Source organism: Pogona vitticeps, chromosome 4 (genome assembly GCF_051106095.1).
Source record: "Pogona vitticeps strain Pit_001003342236 chromosome 4, PviZW2.1, whole genome shotgun sequence".
NCBI classification, from domain to species: domain Eukaryota; kingdom Metazoa; phylum Chordata; class Lepidosauria; order Squamata; family Agamidae; genus Pogona; species Pogona vitticeps.
In genome coordinates, this window is record NC_135786.1 from 51,520,322 (window position 1) to 51,536,502 (window position 16,181).

A 16,181-nucleotide genomic window follows, 5' to 3' on the forward strand; every position below is an offset into this window, starting at 1 on the left:
GATCCATAGATAATGAGATGATGCTGATTTGTGATTCCTTTTTCCAAAGTGTCTAGAGTTCATCTTTTTAATCTCTTCCATCATAGGAATGGGGAACTGAAGACTCTCTTGTCAATTGGAGGCTGGAACTTTGGAACTGGACCGTAAGTTCTTTAGTCCCCCATCTAATTATGGCAGGTGAGAATGCTTGCAAGAAGTGCATCATTTTCTGAAGTCTCCCCTCTGTTAACACATTGCAGATTCAATGCAATGGTTGCCACTGCTCAGAACCGCCAGACCTTCATCAACTCTGTCATCACGTTCTTGCGCCAGTATGACTTTGATGGGCTGGACATAGACTGGGAGTACCCTGGTGCTAGAGGCAGCACTGCTGTGGATAAGGTCCTCTTTACCACTCTGGTTAAGGTAAAGCCACCACCTTCTTTTATTATTCCCCACGCCCCCTGCCCAGCATACAGAGATGGTCTGTGCAGGCTGGACAGATCTTCACCGATTTCCCAGTTTCTATGTTCTTGTACAAAAACTGGTAACAACAGCACTTACATGACAATGTTGCGCATAATCATTGGGCATAATGAATGCAGATCTAACTCAAGCAGAAGTAATAAAAACCCTGACATACATTTGATTTTACTATGCAGTCATTCTTCCAGAGAAAACCTGCAAATTTCCAAAGGGAGCAGGGAAGTCCTCAGCATGATGACACCTCCCTTTTCATTGCAGCTAACTAGGAAATCATCTGTAAAGGATGCTGGGCCCATTGAGCTAGATTACTCAGAGCAGAGACAGTAAACTGATGTGTGACTGTGAGAATATTAATATCTGCCTTACCATCTTACAGGAAATGTTGGAAGCTTTTGAGCAGGAGGCCAAACAAGTGAACAAACCTAGGCTGCTGGTCACTGCTGCTGTTGCTGGTGGCCTTTCCAATATAGAGGCAAGCTACCAGATTCCTGAGCTTGGCCAGTAAGTACTTTTATTTCAGAGATGTAGATTCTCTCTTTTAAATTTAGAACATGTCCTTTGTTAAGTACATGAGTAAAGATCCCATTAGACTGGGAATTAATGTGCTATCCCACGACATGACATATATGTAGATGTTAGCCGCAATGTAAAACCACGCCAGTGGATCTGTTCAATTTCTTCTTCAATGAAATTGCTAAGTCAGCATTTACATTGAACCAGCATGATGCCGGGCTTTTCTGAATACTGTAGTATAGTTGCTGGATTTAGGGGTATAGACTGTTTTGCAACCCATCCTAATACCCAGGAGTGCTAAAGGAAAGCATGCAAGCACATATACAATTTCTCCTGTTCAGCGGCTTAAATGTACACAGAAACATTAGTGAAGAATAAATCTGGACTAAACATTCCAGTGGTCTAGTATTTGTTACATAACCAAACGAACTCAGAATAGATTTTGATGAGCAATCTGAGCCTGAGAACAATTTTCAGGTAGCATGAACGTTGCACTTCGAAGGCCTTTTATATCGTGTATCATATATGGTCTGCAAAGAAACAAGTGATCATGGAAATGCTGCACAAGAGCTAAGCTCTAAACAGATTATACTGTAATGGAAGCACACAAATCTTAAGAGTGTTTCCAGAAGGAACTTCTAGGCAAAAGGTATGGCATTTTCAGTCCCCTTAGTGGGAGAAAGACAGCATATAAATAAAACAAATAAATAAAATAAATAAATTTTGCTTTCACCATCTTTTTTAAGTGGGAAAATATGGAATAGATAGAGCAAATGTACAATTTTTCCAGGAAAAAACACACGCTTCATCAGTCTTAGTCATGTAGCATCTTGTAGTATATATACAGATTTTTGGAGCATATATATATATAACTACTTCACAGGTATCTGGACTATTTCCATGTGATGACCTATGACTTCCATGGCTCCTGGGAAGGTTTCACTGGAGAGAACAGCCCTCTCTATAAAGGTCCTGCTGACACTGGTAGCTACGTCTACTTCAACGTTGTAAGTACTGTATAAGGATGAATGCATATAACAACATGCTGCAAAACTTGGAACAGTCCTCCTTCCCCCCCCCATTAAAAAAAAACAATCTGTAGTCATGGAGGAAACCAACACCTCATTTTGGGAACAGTAGCTAATATATCTAATCCCTTTCTAGGACTATGCTATGAATTATTGGAAAAGTAATGGTGCCCCGGCTGAGAAACTCATTGTTGGATTCCCAACTTATGGACACACCTTCATCCTCAGTGACCCATCCAACACTGCTGTTGGTGCCCCCACATCTGGATCTGGACCTGCTGGACCTTATACAAGACAGGCTGGCTTCTTGGCTTACTATGAGGTCTGTATATTTTTTTAATAGCACAGAACTAAATTTAACATAATCAGGCAGCTAGCACTCAATTCTTTTATCACAGTTCTTTCAGAAATACAGTATTGTATTTATTCACTTGTTATTACCTCTGCACTGCCAGGAAGACAAACAAGGGAGCCCTAGATCAAATCAAGCCTGAACTATCTCTGGAGGCAAAAATGATCCTATTTTGGGTGCCTCGTGAGAAGGCAAGATTCTCTGAAAAAGACAATAATGCTAGGAAAGGTTGAAGGCAGTAGGAAAATAAGACCAAATATGAGGTGGATTGGCTCCCTAAAGGAACCACAGCCTTGATTTTCCAATGCTAAGCATGGTTGTAGAAGACAGGATGTTTTGGAGAGCACTTGTTCATAAAGTTGCCATAAGTTGGAGGTGACCTGATAGTATGTGACAATTAATTCCTCAGCATTGCCATTCCGTCATGAGACAGACTGAATATATTTCCTTTGCCATAATAAATACTGACCAGTATCCAGCAGCATACTTCCATTGGGTCATGTTGCTTCCTTCAGAACCAGATTCTGCAGCTTCTTCTGAAACCTCCTGAAGCCCCTTCCTTTCTGCTGGATAATCTAAAACTCTGCTGTGTAAGGTTCAGAAACCAGCAGGGTCTTTAAGAGTTACTGAGGACATACATCAACAGGAGTGGGAGGGGAAGGCATTCCCAATGATGCCAGTATTGGATACCCAAGGAGATGTACAGTGTTGCCCATCGGCCAGTACATTTGATGGCATAGACACCTCTGATAAAAGCAGACCATATGTGTCATCTAGGCATCCATGAAAGTAAACAGAAGCAACACACATCAGTTTCTTCTATACATGACAATACATAGCCAATGCTTTGTTAGAAGATGCTATTCAGGTAAACACATTCCTATTATGTTGTTTCTTATTTAAGAAAATGACAGATCTGGAATTATATTCCTGATCTGTTTATTTAACCTGAAATAAACAGATCAGCAAAATAATTCTGGACATTGCCGAATCAAATAAGAAAGCATGCAGAGAGAAAATGAACACTGCCAAAGTGAAGACGGCTTGGACAATCAGCATTTACACATGTAAGAATGCTGTTGACTCAAGACCAATGGTGCTAAAATGTCAAACTTAGTAGCCAGTGAGATTTGTGTCAGAGCCTGGCAAAATGTAGAAAAATCTGCTTCCTATCCTCTTTAAACACATAGGCACTGCTTGTCATCCTTGCTCAAAGTTATGTTGACATGGAGTGATATGGCTAACCCATGTGGTTTGGGGTAACTGGGAATTTTAGGGAATCAAAGTCTAGGTAATGACTCCCTGATACAAAAAGTAAATACTTGTTTAAGTATAGAGCATAGTAATTTAGCAAAAATCCCACACATACATTTGCATGGATATTTCCTGTTCACTTCCTTTTTTCATTCCCATTGTAACGCAATTATGAAATATTAACTAACACAGAGATTTCAGAGACCAAAGCACTTATTAATTGCCTTTTTTTTTTTTTTTTGCTCTCAGATCTGCACTTTCTTGAATGGAGCTACAGAAGTATGGGATACTCCTCAAGATGTGCCCTATGCCTACAAGGGGAATGAGTGGCTTGGGTATGACAACCTCAAGAGTTTCAACATCAAGGTATGAGAGAAATGGTTAATGCAACAGTGTCCTTTCCCATTCTTCAGGGCAATGCAGACTGATTTTGACCTTTTTTCTGCATCTTATAGGCTGAGTGGCTGAAGAAGAACAACTTTGGAGGTGCCATGGTTTGGTCCCTTGACTTGGATGACTTCACTGGCACTTTCTGCAACCAGGGCAAATACCCCTTGATCACCACCTTGAAGAACGCTCTTGGACTACAAAGTGCAAGTATGTAATTCCAGCAGGAACATCACACAGAATGAGCCAAACTCATGTTTCTGCAAAAATTATACAAGGGATAAAGAATACAGTATCTTCATTTTTCCCCTGAGTCACTGTTGTTGCATATTGTAGAATGCATATTGTACATTGCAGAATGCATCTTTCCAGCAAGGTTTAGAATATGTTTATGGTACTGTGAGATTTCAGAATAGTAGTAGCACAAAGTTGACACGTTTGAATATATTAATAGTAGTACAGTATTATGGAAGAAGAATTAGGAAATGAGAACAGCTGGATCTGGACAAAGTAGTTTTGAGAAACTTTGCTTCCATTACAAGCTTTGAAAGACAGAGAATTGTGTGTGTTATGAATTTGAGTGGAGGAATAAGAAGCCAAGCAGGATTCACAATAGCTGTAGACGCTAATCTAGAAGCTGGAAATTAAAAGAAAGATAATAAATGGCTATAAATTAGGAAAAATGGGGAAAGGACAACCAGGATAGTAAAGCTTCTGTATAGTGTAGACCACCAAAAAGCATGCAGAATTCCTTATATCAAGGTCTAAAATCCATGCTGCAAAAGTGAAGCACAAAAATAGTTATTGGAGAGAGAAATCATGGTTCATTTTTCTCCTTCTTCTTTTCCAGGCTGCACAGCCTCTTCTTCTAGTAGTGGCAGCTCCCCCAGCAGTGGCTCTGGAGGCAGCCCGAGCAGCTCTGGAGGCAGCCCGAGCAGCTCTGGAGGCAGCCCGAGTAGCTCTGGAGGCAGCCCAAGCAGCTCCGGAGGCAGCCCAAGCAGTTCCGGAGGCACTGGGTTCTGTGCTGGAAGAGCCGGAGGCTTATATCCGGACCCAACCAACAAGAACAGCTTCTATCACTGTGAGAACGGGAGGACCTTCCTGCAACATTGCCAGGCTGGTCTTGTCTTTGACGCCAGCTGCTCCTGCTGTAACTGGGCTTGAAGAGATCAGGGTTAAATTCACACTCCCCTTACCTTCTAATCTGATGCAAGATTCTACACTGCTACAATAATGAAATAAAATTCAGCCAAAGGACACATGTTTCTTTTTTGTTTGTTTACTAGCAGAGCGTATAGGCTTTCCCTTTCTCTTCACCTGTTTCTTTCTGTGGTGTTTTATGACATGGCAAAAATTACGGTACATCTCACATGTAGCTCACAATCATAATTGTGCTTTCTTGCAGTACTACCATGGTAGTTTGCTGTTGCTCAAAGGCAGTTGATCCTGCACGGCAACTGCTTCAGAGAGAACCAGTTCATCAAATGCATTAAATTATTCCTCCAGAAATTTCCATAGGTAATTTGGGACCTCAGCATAAAGATATTATACTTAAACCTTACAGGTCTTTCAATCTTGTCTCCAGTGTTACTTCACATCTTCATTCACAAATGTAGCCACACAACTTGAGCTCACATGTACGTAGTTATGTTGTGTGAAGGTATGACATGAAGGTATGCATCCAAGAAGGATTATTTTACTTTTACAGAGATTCTACCTCTACCTTGATCATGGAAGCCAACCAGGCTGGTCAACAGAAAAACACTGCTGATGATTACTAGCCAAAAGTGAAAGAGTTTCCCCCTTTCAGATAAATAGAGTTCGTTTGATTCAATTACTTCTTAAATCTATTTTTTGAGATACAGCTACTCTTCCAAAGGGGAGATGCACCATTCTTGAAAGCATTGCTATACCAGGCTGATGCTTGGAGAGGAGAGAGCAAGCTCTTTTTATTTTCTTATCTTCAAAATTAATTTAAGACTCAGTTCTCAAAAAAGAACAAATCAGATTAACTTTTATTAGAGAATAGTTGAACATGCAGTAAGGTAGGCAAAGGCAATATATAAAATAGGTTCCAAAATTATGGTTGTATACAAAAAATAATAATGTTGATTTCAGACATATAGAGTGCATATACAAATATGTATCAGGGCTTCAGCAATGAAACAGTTAATGATTGGATGTCATTTGACCCAACTCCGGGAGGCAGTGGAGGATAGGAGGGCCTGGCGTGCTCTGGTCCATGGGGTCACGAAGAGTCTGACACGACTAAACGACTAGACGACGACAAAGATGTCCAAAGTCTAGAAACAGGACAAGACCTGGTATCATCTTGTGCCTGGCCAGCTACATCATTTTCTGCTAATAGCATCCTTCAGGCATGGATTCACAGCATATGTGGGTGTCTTATTTGGATCCAGTGGTCTTCCGTGAGCATTCTCTGCAGGATATACAGGCATGGCTGGCCTGAGAAGTGTGGTGGTATTTTAAAACATGATTAAGAGGGGAAGATTCCAGAGCACAAGGTTGCATACATACAAAATAAAGGCAATCACTGTCTAATATAGTAGTACAACAGCCTATATAAGCCGTTTTCTCGTTTGCATGGAGAAACTTCTATGGCACATAGTCCATGACAGGAGGAGAGGAAAGCAGTGTCTAGTACCATTTTTTTGATTTGGTGTGCCTCCTCAGGTTCCCCAATGCCTTGTAGTCTCAATTGGCTCTGGGGCTTCCAGAAGAGACCACCTGCCAAGAAGTCTCATTGTGCTTGTCTTATAGGGATGCCCTGGCATACCCACTAAACTCACCAGGTGTGTTCTGCGCCAAAAGCAGGTTACTGAAAAGTCTGGTCCAAGGCCAATCTTACCATGAGGCACAGTGAGACAGCTGCCATACCAAGCTAAGTCTGAGATTCATTGAAGGCAGTGTACCCCCTATAAATATTAGTTAAGCCCAAAGGAGTGGGGCTAAGTATGAGTGGAGCTGTGAGTAAGTGATTTGAATCAGAAAGATCCCGAGAACTGAAGAGGCTGCAGGTGTTGTTGGCACTTGAACTACAAAGGCCCTTGCCAACTTGGTCTAGGTTTGATTCCTGTGTTTGTGTTGGAGTGATGAATCCACATAGTGAATTCATATATATCCAATTGAATCGATATTTTATTTTAGGATTTTGAAGATTCCACATGTGGAGCAGATTCCTTTACGTATTGGACACCCAACCCAGTTGAGGAAGATGTTTTGAATATTTTTCTGAATTTGAATTTAAAAGGACCCTTTCCACAAGCAACGCCTATGCTATTGCTAGAACCCGAGTACACAAATTGTAGCATTTTGTTATTGTTATAATTGTTTGTTTTGTCTGTTAGTTAACTATGAATAAGCAAAAACTCATTTTGTGAAATTGCATTTCCAAGGTTCATCAACAGATAGCTAAGTAAGCAAATATCCACATAGAACTTAAAAGTGTTACAGCAGCAAATTGTTTGTCGTGTAATTTCTTCTATTAGATTACTGTATTTGTGGGATTTACACACCTTAGATGCTATAAAAATGGCTTTAGGTGTGCACATCTTAACATATGTGAGGGGAGGTATTTTCTGCTCTACCTCAGATAACAAAGTTTTGGATCAACTCTCCTCAGATATGATTAAAATTAAATAAGACTGAGGTTTAAAAATAGATAGAATTAAACAGTTGCCTGCACTGTTTTATATATATATGATGTAGATCATGTGTCATAATCAGACCAAGGTGACTCCTGGGTTGCAAGGTCTACAACATGCATGATATCAGGACTGAAGCTCATAATGTCCTTGAAAACAACTTTTTGAGCGGCAGAAGTTAACAGTGTGTTGCTATTCTGATCTGTTCTTATTAATTTTACGACATTCAAACCCAGATAATCTAATCTAAAACATAAATTGTACCATGTCAAAACAACATCACTCAGGTAAGCATGTGAGTAGTGTAAAGCTGCTATTAAGTCAGGTTATCCTATCATTTTCAACAGATTGGAACAAGTTCAGAGGGGAGCAACAAGGATGATTGGGGGCTGGAAACCAAGCCTTATGAGGAAAGACTGAAAGAACTGGACATGTTTAGCCTTGAGAAACAAAGACGGAGGCAAGATATGATAGTATTTTTCCAATACTTGAAAGGCTGTCAGATAGAGGGAGTGCAGGATCAGTTCTTGATCATCCCAGAGTGCAGGACACGCAACAATAGGCTCAAGTTAAAAGAACACAGATCTTAGTTGAGCATCAGAAAAAACTTTCTAAATGTTAGAGCAGGACAGCAATGGAACCAGTAACCTCAAGAGGTGGCAAGTGCTCCAACACTGGAGGCATTCAAGAGAAATTTATAGACAACCACCTGGCAGATATCCTTTGATTTGTATTCCTGCACTGAGCAGGGAGTGGGACTCAGTAGTCTTATAGGCCCCTTCCAACTTCATGATTTTATGATTCCATGATTTTCTTACACCATGCCTTTAAAGGTGGATAGTAACAGAAACGGTCAGTTTAGCTTTCCTCCATGATTGCTGTATATAATTGACAATTGCACACTGTTGATTCTAATTTGCAACCCTTTTCAGGGTTACAATTTACTTTATCTTTGATATCAGCCCATTGTACCAAAAAGAGGTGCCAAACCTAGGAGGGAAGCATATTAGGATTCCTACTTTAAAAGGGCTCACACAGAGCTTAGAAAATTGCTTTTCTATGATATACCTTGGCCTTGAGCTTTTTTTTCTTACAGCAGCAGCTGTAAGCAGCTCGTTTAAACTTCAATATTACGATTTTCAAAAATAAAAGTAAGGGGATGCAGCCTTTGCAAGAGAAGTATAACGTTGCTGAAGAGGACCATCTTCTAATCATGGAAGCCTATAATTTCAAACCAGGATCATAGGTGCAGGATTTAGGGATGCATTCTCCGCCGGGGTTTAGAAAAGCACTCTTAACATGTTCCCAGCCTGTCTTCTTTGGGGCATTAAGTTCCCCCCCCCCCCGCAGAGGCCTGAGCCAATGGGCTAACCACGGAAAACAGCATTCCGATCTGCACTACCCCTAAATCCGAGGAGATTGAGGGGGTGGGAACACGGTGCCTGTACACGCGTGCACAACTCGCTATCTGCTTGCTTGCTGCCATTCGGAATAGGCCGTCTGAATAGTACCCCTATGTGCTGACAGGGGAGATGCATTAGGAAGACCTACACTCTGTGCACGTTTTCTTAAGCTCTGCTTATAAACAGTCTCCCGTCTAACCAGTGCGAGACCACCACCCCCATTGAGCGCACTGAACACAGCTAGCGGCGCTTCGAGGCTCCTGACGTCATCACTACCGTCTGCCAGTTGCCCACACTTCTCTCTTCCTCTCTTCCAGCCGCGGTTCCGGCGCGCCCCTCCCGTCTTTTGCGCAAGCCGACCCAGGGAGGCCTCGGTCCGTATCCATGGCAACTGCAGGGCGCCGCTCACATGAAGAGCGTCCTCGGCATGCTTTCTCAGCAACGGCAGTTAGCGTGGGAGCTCACAGGTGAGCAGGCGGCTGGGGGGGGGGGGAACCTGGCCCAAATAAGGGAGAGGGAAAGTCCTGGGGGGTTTCCGAGCTGCAGGTACTGCCCCCGCACAACCAAGGCTCCTTGTTTTTTCTGTGCTTGACTGGAAACCTCAGGGTAACTGTAACAAAAAGGCAATTTTCCCAGAAACGGGATATTTTTGCAAGCTATTCCTGTTGCCATTGCCAATTATAACCCCTTCATAGTCTGATTTTTGTGCAATTCAATAAAAAATTTAAAGTACTGTATGCTTTTAACAGCTCAGTTTTTCGTCTGTACTCACCACAAAACCAATGTAATTATTTGCACTTTTTTGCATTGTAAATGTAGCTTTTTTACAGATTTTATTATATTGAGGTATAGCAAGTATTTTAAATAAAGAAAAAACACCTGAAGACTACAATTGTTCATACATTTATCTCAAAGTAAGCGGTGAATGGACAGAGTGATGTCACAATGGTTCTCATACTGAGGCCCCCAGATGTTCTTGGACTACAGTTCCCAGAAGCCTTCACCACTTGCTGTGCTGGCTAGGATTTCTGGGATTTACAGTCCAAGAACATCTAGGGACCCAAGTTTGAGAATCACTGGGAGAGTGGAACAAGTCAAAGGACTCCTTATCTTGAAAGACCTGTTAAGAGTTGCTGCAGGTCAGTTCCGACTTGACAGTACAGAACGCACACACAAGTACAATTGAACTCAGCTGATTTTATTTCTGATTAGGTATTAGCTAAAATTGCATTATAAGGTGGCAGTCTGTCAGGAATTTGGGGTATGGAGATGTATCCAGACAAGGCAGTCTTCCAGGTCAACAGTAATGTTGACGCAGTGGTTAAAACGCTGTACTGCAGCTAAAACTGTGCTCACTCACGACCTGGGGTTCAAATCCCAGGTAGCCGGCTCAAGGTTGACTCAGCCTTCCATCCTTCCGAGGTCGGTAAAATGAGTACCCAGCTTGCTGGGGGGGCAATGTGTAGCCTTTATAATTAAAATTGTAAACCGCCCGGAGAGTGCTTGTAGCGCTATGGGGCGGTATATAAGTCCAATAAATAAATAAATAAATATAAATAATAAAAAGACTCACAGATATGGCAGATACTTTCACCAGTAGTGTATTTACAAAACATGTACAGTAGACTAAACAATACACTTATCTGTAAACAGACAGCACTTCGTGCAGCAACTCTCCACACAAAGCTTCATATTCCACTATAGTGTGCAGCTCTTATATAGTGTGAAACAACCAATCACTTGCACATCCCCCATTGTCCTCTGCTAGACACTACATCATACCCAATGCACATTTCAAGGATTGCATCATCTACATGTGCTAACCTTGTGGCTGTACATCTGTTATAAAAATGGATGTCTAATAGAACACTCTGGTCCATGTACAAAGAGTAAATTCTTCTTTAAGGACCACAGTATCCTGACTCAATCCTGTGTCAACTTGAAATCCTGTAGTGCTTTAAACATATACATTTATCAGTAAGTAAGGACTACAGAAGTATGGAATATATGTTGGGACGTGGTGGCGCTGTGGGTTAAACCGCAGAAGCCTCTGTGCTGCAAGGTCAGAAGACCAGCAGTTGCAGGATTGAATCCACGCAACGGACTGAGGTCCCGTCATTTGTCCCAGCTCCTGCCAACCTAGCAGTTTGAAAGCATGTAAAAATGCAAGTCGATAAATAGGTACCACTACAGTGGGGAGGTAACAGTGTTCTGTGTCTAGTCGCGCTGGCCACATGACCACGGAAACTGTCCATGGACAAACCTTGGCTCTATGGCTTGGAAACGGAGATGAGCACTGCCCCCTAGAGTTGGACACGACTGGACTAAATGTCAAGGGGAACCTTTACCTAAGGACTACAAAACACAATGGAATATGCATTTGAACAAACTGTGAATTCTGCAGGGCTTATTTCTGTGTAAGATCCAGGACAGATTTTTAAAAATCTCAAAACTAAATGTAGTGAGGAGGTCCCAAAGTGAGTCACACTTCTTATCTACCTTTAAAACTAAATCCTCTTTAGGACTTCAGATATTCTTCTTTTCTGTCCACTTTAACAGACTTGAAGGGAGATAAGTTGTGGATTTCCACAGTCTTAGAGGGCTGATCACAAACAGTTAAAGGACTTTCTCAGTACATGCATTCTCAGTGTATGCACTCATGCTTGAGACTTCTGTTCATTCTATTTGTTTATACTACCCATAAAATCTCTCTTTAGAGCCACCTAGAGATCTCCTCAAGGATGAATCCTAGTGAAATTTCTTCTGGCAGAAAAAAATACAGCCTGACACCTTTCCATGTTGCACAAAAGACCAACAGGCTATGGCAGCAGACAGATTTTGCCATATCTGTTTTTAAAAACCCGTAACTGAGCAGCACACACTATAAAATAGATAGTATTTTGATTCATATATATTACTGCTCTGGGTTTTGCAGCTGCACAGAAACGGAACTCATTTGGATCATGTCAGGAGAGGAGAATTTTCCCCTTTTTTCATGCTCCAGACCGGTTAGGTAATGAACATGTACCAATTAAAGGCAATCCCAACCGTGGACCTGGAATGTATAACCATGCAGAGGTAAGCTATACTTTTCTTAACATAGTTGTATTTTCTCTCTGTCAATTTTTACTTGAAGTAAAGGAAGAGAAATCCATGCTTATACTAATGATTGCTTCCCAAAATAAGCTCACTCGTCCCCTGCTGTATCACTAGCATTGTAAACAATGGTACAATCTCTGCCTCATCTGATAGTACATAGTATCTTGAGAGGTGGGAACCGTATATATTGTTCTGAGCTTGTAGGAGGAAGAATGACATATAAATGTAATAAATAAATAGTCTGTATTTTTTGTATCTAGGGCTACTATCCATAACTGAATTTAGGATAAATGGCAGGCAAATATTTGATATCTCCTTCCCTCTGCTCAGTTGAAACCACCTATTTTGTAGTATAAAAAGATATACCTTTGGAAAAGCACTACACATGCACTATATTTTTTGTGCATGTGCAGAGTGTCTTTTCTTTTAAATAGCTTTTAAATAACTGCTGTTAGAGCACACATCTCTTAGTTTAGGAATAGGACAGACATGCTAGAAGGTACACCAGCTAGGTTGATGTGAGCCCAGACACTTCTAGAAATACTTTTGTGTATATTACTATTGATTGGAATAACCTTAGTTGTTTGCTTTGTTTCTATATGTAGAAGAACACTATCCTATATCATCTTTCTCACAGACCAGAGAGCACTAAAGGTTATTCCTTGGGAGCAAGAACATCCCCACGTTTTGGACTGAGCACTAAGGTAAAGACAGTTTAGCTCTGTTCCATGCATCCTTATCTTGAAGATTGTAAAAATTTGCAAAGGAAACTATGATATAAAGAATGAATCTTTACTATTTTGGTTCATACACACACACCAAAGCTAGAACTTTGGTACTGTAAAAGTATATTGCTGTCTAATAATATTTGTGTGTCATCAAGTCAGTTCTTACCTATGGCAACTTTTCAGGGTTTTCTAAGTAGAGTACTCAGAAATGGTTTACCAGTATCAGAAGGGGTCACAACTCAGTGATAGAATGCTTGCTCTACACACAGAAAGAAGAGTGGAAATAAAATACTTTTCAGCTCAGGTCCTGAAGAATTATTGCCACTTGAGTAGACAGTACCCTGGAGCAGTAGCCTGCCTCAAGATAAGGCAATATTTGCTCATCATAAAACTTTGCTTTAGATTCTAACATTATCATTAATATTTATCATTGATATCATTAATATGCTTCCTCAGCTCCTTGCCCAGTAAAGAATCTTATGGCTAATCTATTCATTAGGGGCAGGGATAGGGATGCTATGGTTATATTGTTGTACTACAGCTCTGGTCATTTCTGACCACTGACCATGCTGGATTGGGGTGGTAGGATTTGGTGGAGAGTCTTGTGCTAGGAAGCAAACATTTTTTAAAAAGTGATGGGATGTAGAAAGGATTAGGCACATTCTCATTTTAGAATTAGAGGCTGGTAGGGGAAATTGTAGCTATCAGTAGACAATTTGTCTCACAACTTCATTTTATATGTTCAATCTATAGCACGTGGCTCCTGATCCTACAGTGTACCAAGCACTGTGGGTCAAAGATCACAAGCACAAGCCTGCATATGCTCCATTTCAAAGCTACACACCACGATTTTCAGAGCAACATCTGGACAAAGAGTTTTTCCCAGGGTACTATTTTTCTTTTCTTGAGTTATAAAGCTGTCCACTAGGATAGGAAGCCTGAAAATAAATGATCATATGTATGTTCCACTATTACAAGCAATTAGGGGCACAGGGGAGGGATAGCAGGTGAGAATGGCTATCCCAGACACTTTTTTTTGGAAGGGGAGCTAACTGATTTCCTATTTCCCTTGTGGTTTATTGGAGGGTGTAAATTACACCAGCATGCCCTCTATCAAATACTGTATTCTGTTTTTGTTATCAGAACAATGCCAGTTGGCAGAATAATGCCAGTGAGATATACGCATCCATAGAGCTTTCTATGGGTGCACTGAGGGCACTATGAACAGATTAACGGCTATTCTGCATACAGGCTTCCCCTTCCATTGATAGATGAATTCTTACAACAGTTACAATACACTCCACCCATGCCTCACACAGCTAGCACGTTCTACAGTTGATCCCACAGTCGCCACTGAAATGCAGATGCCTCTATGAAAGCACTGGTGTTGGTTGTTTTCTAAGGGGATTTTCATTATAGAGGCTTGACCTGCCCCAGTACTGGGTGGTCAGTAGCATCCAAAATCGCTACATCACAATTTAGGAATAGTTTTTCTTTTAACTACTTCATAAGTTGGCTAATGAATTAACACAGCCACATGTAGAAATCAATTTTGCTATCTTTTTGTAACAAGACATGGTTTTTAACATGACTAGGATGGGCACTGACAGCGAAAGGTCATCACCTTTTGTCACAAAATTAGAAGGACTCTTCCTCCCATCACCTCCTTCTCATGTCTGTTCTTTGTGCTTTAAGCAAATTTATATCATGTTAATGAGGAGAAAGCTTTAAGAATTAATCTTAACTGTGGGAGCCACTGTATATCCATGGAGGGATAAAAGGCAGCAGGCAGTGAAATGCTCCTTCTGTTGGAACTGCTTCTGTCAAAGGGATTAGGAGGAAAAGAGTCAATAGTTGATAGCTGCAGAGGAGTAGAAGAGGGAAAGACATCATGCGAATTAGCATAGAATCAATTTCATATTTATATTTGTACATATTTGGACACACGCTGTCTTGGATTAATGTGGCACATGCAAACTGTGTTGTATAAGGCCATATTAGTACATTGCAGGCATGATATACATTTTTAAGTGTTTGTTTTCTCCTCCCACCTCACCCTGTTTAGACCAGGAACATATGACCCAGAGAAAATGCCACACAGACATGTTACTTGGCCGGGAATGTTTGGGTCTCCAGACTGGTCTCTAGTTCCAAAGCCAGTAAAACGAACTTTCAAAACTGAGGTATGAAATTCTGATAGCTGCGTAACTGATTGTGACTATACCTGGCTTTTAAATGTTGTTTTGAATTTTTGCGGTTTTATAACAACAATATATATTTTAATATATTTACAGTATATTTGTATTTTTTTTCCTAGTTGCTTTCAGACAAAGAATTCAGGAAGAATCGGAACTTAATGGCCTACCTGAGCATATACTACAATGATTAATTCTGGTTGGAGGCTTTCTTCTCCTGTATACTTAAATGGTTTTGTTGTTGTTAGAGAGTATTGAGACAGTTCTTACTACTTTTCTTAGACCAGTTCAGTAACTAGGTTGCTTAATAAACAGCTGTTATGCTATCCTTTTAAACGCCTCTTACCTTCCCAGTTTTATTGTCTGGTTCAATCTTCCTGACTGTTTTTATACAATACACTTAAAATTGTGAAACAGGAAAGATGGATACAAAATTACAGGTCTTGTCTAGTGTACTGTCATTCCAGCCATTCCATCTTACTGTGTGAACCAGTCCTCCAATTTATAATCAGTTGTCTAAGGAAACACTTAAAAGAAGTTCAGATCCACATTAATTCATTTTCAACTGTGTGCTGGTTTTGAAATACCTTGCAAACATTTTCTGGTTTGGCTGAGGTAATCATGCCCATAAAAGCTGTGCCAGAATTTTTACTGGAACAGCACAACATGGTGAAACAGCAGGACCTAGACTTTTACATTACTGATTTGCAACACAGAGGAGCAATATTGACTTCTGATTTATATTGTTCCTTGGTAGTTTGTCCTGCTTCCATTTCGTATTGATTAGTCTTTTAAATCTCAGCTCCTATGAAAGCTCCTTCTGCAGCCACCTAGATTTCTTTAGATGCCCCCACTTTTCTTTCTGGTTGGATTTGTTGATTTGTGCCTTTTTGTGCTCCAGTGCTGGAGGCAATCAAGAGAAAATTGGACAACCATCTGTCAAATTTATTTTGACTTGGATTCCTGCACTGAGCAAGGGATTGGACTTGATGGCCTCATAGGTCCCTTCCAGTACTATTATTCTAAGTCCAGAGTGCACATCCTTCTCCCTCACCAAATTTCTTGCCTATTGACATCAACTCTGGGGAGCCC

The 16,181-nt window shown here is 40.8% G+C and overlaps 2 protein-coding genes across 2 annotated transcripts; both read left to right on the top strand.

Annotated features, from left to right (window-relative positions):
- Nucleotides 1–239: 239 nt before the first annotated feature.
- LOC110081382 (acidic mammalian chitinase-like) lies at nucleotides 240–5,241 on the top strand. The gene is made up of 7 exons (XM_072999669.2): nucleotides 240–405; nucleotides 842–966; nucleotides 1,862–1,985; nucleotides 2,143–2,328; nucleotides 3,862–3,978; nucleotides 4,068–4,209; nucleotides 4,850–5,241. The coding sequence occupies exons 1-7, from the start codon at nucleotides 250–252 to the stop codon at nucleotides 5,161–5,163; spliced, it is 1,164 nt and encodes a 387-aa protein (XP_072855770.2). The 5' UTR covers nucleotides 240–249; the 3' UTR covers nucleotides 5,164–5,241.
- A 4,111-nt stretch (nucleotides 5,242–9,352) lies between these two features.
- On the top strand, nucleotides 9,353–15,429 carry CIMAP3 (ciliary microtubule associated protein 3). The gene is made up of 6 exons (XM_072997357.2): nucleotides 9,353–9,534; nucleotides 12,003–12,145; nucleotides 12,772–12,870; nucleotides 13,648–13,781; nucleotides 14,960–15,077; nucleotides 15,212–15,429. The coding sequence occupies exons 1-6, from the start codon at nucleotides 9,477–9,479 to the stop codon at nucleotides 15,281–15,283; spliced, it is 624 nt and encodes a 207-aa protein (XP_072853458.2). The 5' UTR covers nucleotides 9,353–9,476; the 3' UTR covers nucleotides 15,284–15,429.
- Nucleotides 15,430–16,181: the final 752 nt, after the last annotated feature.

What these genes read in the sequence shown, in the direction of transcription:
- LOC110081382 (XM_072999669.2), top strand. Translation starts at nt 250, where the DNA reads ATGGTTGCCACTGCTCAGAACCGCCAGACCTTCATCAACTCTGTCATC. An exon ending in CAGATTCCTGAGCTTGGCCA is followed by an intron (nt 967 to 1,861) that starts GTAAGTACTTTT and finishes ACTACTTCACAG; the next exon opens with GTATCTGGACTATTTCCATG. An exon ending in TCAAGAGTTTCAACATCAAG is followed by an intron (nt 3,979 to 4,067) that starts GTATGAGAGAAA and finishes TGCATCTTATAG; the next exon opens with GCTGAGTGGCTGAAGAAGAA.
- CIMAP3 (XM_072997357.2), top strand. Translation starts at nt 9,477, where the DNA reads ATGAAGAGCGTCCTCGGCATGCTTTCTCAGCAACGGCAGTTAGCGTGG. An exon ending in GTTTTGGACTGAGCACTAAG is followed by an intron (nt 12,871 to 13,647) that starts GTAAAGACAGTT and finishes TTCAATCTATAG; the next exon opens with CACGTGGCTCCTGATCCTAC. An exon ending in AACGAACTTTCAAAACTGAG is followed by an intron (nt 15,078 to 15,211) that starts GTATGAAATTCT and finishes TTTTTTTCCTAG; the next exon opens with TTGCTTTCAGACAAAGAATT.